The sequence below is a fragment of the Geospiza fortis genome, unplaced genomic scaffold, assembly GCF_000277835.1.
Source record: "Geospiza fortis unplaced genomic scaffold, GeoFor_1.0 scaffold114, whole genome shotgun sequence".
NCBI classification, from domain to species: Eukaryota; Metazoa; Chordata; class Aves; order Passeriformes; family Thraupidae; genus Geospiza; species Geospiza fortis.
The window spans coordinates 1,839,214-1,846,073 of record NW_005054383.1 but is presented as its reverse complement, the minus strand read 5'-3'; the positions used below and the strand labels follow the sequence as shown (position 1 = coordinate 1,846,073).

At 58.6% G+C, this 6,860-nt stretch overlaps 1 protein-coding gene across 1 annotated transcript in view; it reads left to right on the top strand.

The window, feature by feature from the left end:
• DECR2 (2,4-dienoyl-CoA reductase 2) overlaps nt 1-5,328 on the top strand; it is a 5,930-nt gene extending 602 nt beyond the window's left edge. Inside the window, 6 exon segments of the mRNA XM_031060435.1 lie at nt 1-78; nt 573-697; nt 1,186-1,279; nt 1,941-2,045; nt 2,911-3,099; nt 4,371-5,328. The exon segment at nt 1-78 is cut by the window's left edge and continues 14 nt beyond it. Coding sequence (XP_030916295.1) covers nt 1-78; nt 573-697; nt 1,186-1,279; nt 1,941-2,045; nt 2,911-3,099; nt 4,371-4,405 — 626 coding nt within the window. The 3' untranslated portion in view covers nt 4,406-5,328.
• The last annotated feature ends 1,532 nt before the right edge of the window (nt 5,329-6,860 follow it).

Here is a 6,860-nt window from a genome sequence, read left to right as displayed (position 1 = left end):
GGCGGCAGCCGCAGACCATCGCGGCCGCGGTGGACGAGGCACTGCAGGAGTTCCAGAGGATTGACATCCTCATTAACGGTGAGGCTGCACAGGGCACTGGTTTGGCAGCAGTTTGGGCTCCCTGGTGCCATGATGGAATATGCTCCCCCAAAACTCAGCCCTGCCTGAGGGGTTTGGCTCTTGTAGTCCATCAGCAGATGGGAAAGACCTGGAACTCTTGGACTAAGGTCAGAGGCCATGGAGATGCTCCAAGGGCTGGAGCCCCTCTGCACTATCCCTCCTACTGCACTATTCCCAGGGCTCCTGGCTGTTTGGGCTCACTGCTGGGCAGGGGTTTTTCCTGGGGGCTCAGAGGAAGCAGAGATCTGTGTGTGGTGCTTGGCCATCCCTGTTTGTGTGGGTGTGGATCATCCCTGCTCCCCTCGTGCTGGCTGTGCTGCTGGGCACCCAGAGCCAGCAGTTTATCCCTTAGCAGGGCTGTCTCCATGTGGAGACGTTGTCCCTCACCCTGCCTGTCCCAGAAGGGCCCTGACACCTGTCCCAGCCCTGTCTTGCCTGTCCCTGTGGTTCAGGTGCTGCGGGGAATTTCCTGTGCCCAGCCAGTGCCCTGTCCTTCAACGCCTTCAAGACAGTGATCGACATCGACACCATGGGCACCTTCAACACCTCCAAGGTCCTCTTTGAGAAATATTTCCGGGTGAGTGGCACAGAGCCAGGGGAGCCTGAGGAGAGGCTCTTGTGGGCAGGGGGTAGTGTCAAACCACACTGTGCTCCTGGGGAAATCAGGTAAGTGCAAGGGCCCAGAGCCTCCCTGCACAGATCCACTCTGTTCCCTTCCAGGTATCCCAGCCCCGAACTGGGGCTCCTCCTGTCCCTTGCCCTGGGCCTTTGTGCTGTTGCAGCACCTTTCCATGCTCTGCCACCTGGAGAAGCTGATCTCCTGCTCCCTTTCCAGCTCTGCCACTTTCCCTTGGCCTTTCCTTCTACCCTGCATGTCCCACCTCTCCAGCAGGGCCCTGCTGGCTGCCCCACCCCTGAGATTCAGTGGGTGGAGCTGCCCCAGTGATGGTTTGGCAGTGCCTGTGGGTGACTGTCCCTCCAAGCCCAGCTCTCCTGTCCCTCAGAGCCCTCTGTGAGCCTTTGTGCTGCTCCCTGCCTCACTCCACATCTCCTTTCCTTCCCCAGGACCACGGTGGGGTCATCATTAACATCACGGCCACCCTGAGCTACCGAGGGCAGGCCCTGCAGGTGCACGCTGGGGCTGCCAAGGCTGCCATAGGTACCTCCACACCCCCGGCGGGGGCTGTGAGCCACGGGGGCCCACGAGAAAAGCCAGTCCTTCCTAAATACTGGCATGGAAGATACTGTGGTGGTGTTCACAGGGGTCCCAGGATGAGGGAAGAGACGAGGATCTGACTCCACGTCTCAGAAGGCTGATTTATTATTTTATGATATATATTATATTAAAACTATACTAAAAGAATAGAAGAAAGGATTTCATCAGAAGGCTAGCTAAGAATAGAATAGGAAGGAATGATAACAAAGGCTTGTGGCTTGGCTCTCTGTCTGAGCCAGCTGACTGTGATTGGCCATTAATTAGAAACATTCAACATGGGCCAATCACAGATGCACCTGTTGCATTCCACAGCAGCAGATAACCATTGTTTACATTTTGTTCCTGAGCCCTCTCAGCTTCTCAGGAGGAAAAATCCTAAGGAAAGGATTTTTCATAAAAGATGTCTGTGACAAGATATCTTGGGGAGGGGCAAGGGGGTGGATTGCTGTGGTTACTGCATGCCTGGGTTTGGGATGAGGCTCTTCTCCCCTCCAGGGCCCTTTGCTCTCAGCCAGACTGTTCTGTGGCATTTTTTCCCCCTCCCAAGAAGTTTCTGGTGTGGCTCTGCTCCCTGTTTCTCAGTGCTGTTGCAATCCCTCCCCAGATGCCATGACCCGTCACCTTGCAGTGGAGTGGGGACCCAACAACATCCGTGTGAACAGCCTGGCCCCCGGCCCCATCTCGGGCACCGAGGGCTTCCGACGCCTGGGTGAGGCAGCCTGGGCTCCCAGCCCTGCCCTGGCACTGCCCTGGCACTGCCCTGCTGGGAGGGGACTGGGGGGGGACTGGGAGGGACCCCCAGTGCCACACAGCTCATGGGGATTGCTGCTGTGCTGTGCCTTGGCTGGCCCAGCTCTGTGGGAACAGCCCTCCCACATCCCTGGTACCTCCCAGGGCACTGGTTTGGCAGCAGTTTGGGCTCTCTGGTGCCACGATGGAATGTGCTCCCCCAAAACTCAGCCCTTGTAGTCCATCAGCAGAGTGCTGGTGCAGCCCCAGAGGATGGGAAAGACCTGGAACTCTTGGTCTAAGTTCAGAGGCCATGGAGATGCTCCAAGGGCTGGAGCCCCTCTGCTCTGGGGCCATGGAAACCTCAGAATCCCTTCCAGGGCCTAAAGGGGCTCCAGGAGTGCTGTACAGGGCTTCACACAGCCAGAGGGCAGGGTTAGATGGGATATTGGGAAGGAATTGTTCCCTGGGAGGGTGGGCAGGCCCTGGATCCCTGGCAGTGCCCAAGGCCAGGCTGGGCAGGGCTTGGAGCAGCCTGGGATAGTGGAAGGTGTCCCTGCCATGGCAGGGGAGGAGAAGGAGAGATCCCTCCCAACCCCAACCATTCCATGCTTCTAAAGCTTTCTGAGGTCCTTGAGGTTGCTGGGTCAGTACAAAATCCCTGCTGGGCTTGGGCTCCCCTCCTTTAAATCTTCCCAGGTTTTTATCCCAGGGCTGTGCCAGGATCTCACCCCAGTTCCCTGGAGCACTCAGCCAGCCCCATGGGCAGTGCTGCATTGCCTGGCCAGCCACGGTGGTGGACAGTCCTCCCATGGTCCAAACTGACTCTTTCCTGCTCCTTTTAGGTGGGAAATTTGCAGAGAAGTCCAACCAGTTCTCGGTGATCCCGCTGCAGCGCGCGGGGAACAAGACGGAGATCGCGCACAGCGCCCTGTACCTGGCCAGCCCCCTCTCGTCCTACGTCACCGGCACCACCCTGGTCGTGGATGGGGGCAGCTGGCTCACCTCCCCCAACAGCTTCTCTGCCTTGCTGGGTATTGCCTCCTCCTCTGCTAAACTCTAGGTGACTGCATTTCCCCCTCTTGGGATTGGAGCAGAGCTCCTCAGGGAATCCCTGCTTTTCCCTGGGGCACGGGGCCTGTGAGGAGCAGCTGAGGGAGCTGGGAAGGGGCTCAGCCTGGGGAAAAGGAGGCTCAGGGGGGACCTTGTGGCTCTGCACAGCTCCTGACAGGAGGGGACAGCCAGGGGGGTCAGGCTCTGCTCCCAGGGAACAGGGACAAGATGAGAAGAAATGCCCCCAAGCTGTGCCAAGGGAGGTTTAGGTTGGGTATTAGAGAAAATTTCTTCATGGAAGGGATGGACAGGTGATATAATGGTCTCCTTGAGCCAGGTCTTATAAGCTCTTGGAGATCTGTATCACACCTGAAATAGCTCAGCCACCTCAGGTGGCATAAAATCAGCAGGATGGTTTCTGTGGTAGTGTTGGAAACAGAAAAGTTCTTAGAAAAGGCAAAATAACAAAACTCTTTACAGAGAGAAACCGAGCCAGGTGCAAGAGGCTCTTGCCCCTGGTAAAACCTCACAAAAGCAATTAGTTCCTTTGTTGTCTTCTTTTTCCAGTAAATTGCTCAGGGGGGACTTTTTGGCTCCTGTCCAATTTGCCAGCCTTAAGTTTGAGGTGAAGTCCCCCAGGTCCTATGAGGTGTCTTTACCTAATTGAGGAGAGAAACTTCTGGGCTTTTTTCCTTTTTAAATTTGTCACTCGGTCAACAGAGGGCACATTCCTACAGTCAGGCCCTGGCACAGCTGCCCAGGGCAGTGGGGGAGTCCCCATCCCTGGGGGGATGTGGCACTTGGGGACATGTTTTAGTGGTGGCCTTGGCAGTGCTGGGGGAACAGTTGGATTTAATGGTCTTAGAGGGCTTTTCCAACTTAAATGATGATTCTTAACCATGATTCTCCTGGGGCATGGCTGCTGTAGCAGTGGGTACAGTGTCCTCATGGCCAGTCCTTGGGACGAGCAGAACCTGCTGGATTTTCCCTTTGAGCCTGGCTTGTGGCATGGTGTCTTTTGGACACTTGTCCAGACACCTCTGAGATTCCCCCAGAGCAACCTGCTGCCCATTTTCTGTGCCCCAGCAGCAGGATTGAGCACAGAGAATCCCAGGAGCCTCTTGCTTCCATGGATTCCTGCACCCTGGCAGGGAAGGGGTGTCCTGCCTTCCTCTCCTCCCTGCCTGTGTCCCACCTGGCAGCCTCCATGGGCTGGGCAGGGCTCTGTCCCCACCTCCACCCTCTCTTGCAGATGTCTGGGCTGCAGGAGCAAGCCAACCCCACTGATGGACAGCCTGGGACTGAGCGACGGACAGACGTGACCTGGGACGCCATGTGGGGACATCTCCCAGAGCCAGTGCTGACACCACAGCCTCTGGTGACACTGCCAGTGCCGTGTCTGCCTGGGGGACACAGCTCTGGGGTGCTGGGAGGGGACCAAGCCCACCCTGTGCCATTGCTGCCTTCTGGGCTGGTGTGGCTGTGGGTGCAGAGACAGCTTGGAGGGCTGAGATGGTCACTGGCCCTTTGTGGCTCCCTCCAAGCTGCTCCTGTGGCCTTTCCCAAGCCCCAGGCAGTGCCACCCATGAGTACCCATCCTCTTCCTCCCCTCTCTTAGCCTGAGAACTGCACAGGAGCCCCAGCAGCAGCAGCAGCAGCTCCTTTTTGGGAGGGGGAGCAGCTCAGCCTGGCTGGGGTCGGGGTCACCCAGCGTGGTGGGCTCAGTTCTGCCTGGCAGGGGGAGGTGGCTGTGTCCCCTGAGGGGTCCTGGGAGGCTGCCAGGGATGCAGCTGGGATGCCCCTCTCCCGGGAGCAGAGGTGGTGTGAGGGCAGATCCCCCAGGCCCAGCTCTGCACCGCAGCACTGCAGGTGTCCAGTGGTCTGTCCACAGCCATCTGTCTGTCACACCAGTGGCACGCTGTGTCCTGCCAGACACTCGGGCTGAGGCTAAGTGAAGGGCTAGAGCTGGAATGCAGGACTTTCCTCCTGCTGGGCTGCATGGATGGCACTGCTGGAGGCAGCCCTGTCCCTGGTGCCCTGGGGGGCACACACTGCTCGTGTGCACCCTCCTGCTGCTGCTGGTAGTTTTTAGGCTCACCCTGGATTCAATGAAGCTTGTTCTCCCACTTAATTGTATTTTCTACTCAATTGTAGACTTGCCAGGTTTTACTCCTTCCCTCAGGCTACAAATAAAGAACTTGCCCCCTGAAGCAGTGATGCCTGTGTCTGCTGCACGAGCACCAGTGCCCTGCCCAGCTGACTGCTCCAAACTGGGCACCAAGGGACGGGGAGAGCCACTGCTCCACTGCCAGGGCCTCGTGTGGCTCCAGTCCTGGGCTCTGTGGTGCCCCAGTGCTCCAGGTCACAGGGCTTGGGGACCTGCCAGCTGCTCAGCCCCAGGCTCTGGGAAGGTGGTTCCAGCAGCAGAGGTGGTGGGAGGTGCTGAGGGCTTTGGGGAGAGGCTCAGCCCTTCAGGGGGATGGGGATGCAGGGCTGGGATCTGGGAGCATCCTTTGCCCGGGCTCTTGGGATTTGGCTGTGGCTGCAGTATTGCTCTTGCTGGATCACAGGATGTGTTTTCTCCTGGAGAAGGTGCTTGTGTGGTGTGTGCTGGTCCTTCTGCCCAGCTGCAGCCTTGTCTGTGACCTGCAGCCCTGCTCTGGGAGGCTCCATGCATTTCACTGTTCCACCATGACCAGGTGACTTGGGCATTGTCAGGGCTCTCCTGGCTCCGTGGCCACCCCAGGAGGAGGGAGCTGAGTTTGGCCAAGTGTCCCCAGCAGCAGGGCAAGGACAGAGCTTTGGGCCCAGAGCTGCAGGAGCCCGTGCAGGGCTGCAGAGCTGCCTCTCACAGCACTGGGCTGTCACCTCCAGCCCTGTTCAGGGACCTCCTTCCCTGCCAGCCCCATCCACACAGGAACCCACAGCTTGAGCTGGCTGGAAACTGGGAATTGTATTGCCCAGGGGATTTTGCAGGGGATGCCTGATGCTTCCCCCCATGGGACAGACCCAGGAGCCCCCTCCTGCCCTGCTCACCTTTAGGAATGGCTGTGCTGAGGAAGAGGATTTGGAGTGGGGGCTCCCATCCTTCCAGCGCTGGGCTGACTGGACAGGGGCGACATCTCCGTGGGGATGCTGCTGAGCTCTGGCTCTCAGGGCTGAGCGTGCTCAGGGACACATCGTGGCCCAACCAGGCTGCCCCTGAGATGTCACACACATCCGTGGCCTGGGCAGGGTCACTGGGGCCAGGGATGCTCTTGCTCATCAAGCTTGCTGCTAATTATACCCAGGGGCTGTAATTCCACCTGCTGGGCCAGCTCAGGGGTGTGTTAGCAGGGCCATCCCAGGGCTCCAGCAGAAACTGCACCAAGCCTGCAGGCTGTGAGCCACAAGCACGGGCATTAATTAATTAATTAACCCATTGACAGTCCCAGGGGTGTCCCGGGGCTCAGCTCCCCCTGGAGCAGCTCAGGCATCCCGGGGCACACACTGCTGCCCCCCGGGGCTGGGGGTCCCGGAGCACGGCTCATCTCCCTGGAGGGATTTGGGGCTCACACCTGGAGCAGCTGTTGCACAGCTCCCCCCACAGGGGTTTGGGGTCCTGGAGCGCAGTTTGGTTTGGGGCCCCAAAGCACGGTTTGGGTTTGGGGTCCCGGAACATGGTTTGGGTTTGGGATCCCAGAGTGTGGTTTGGGTTTGGGGTCCCAGAGCGCAGTTTGGGTTTGGGGTCCTGGAACACGGT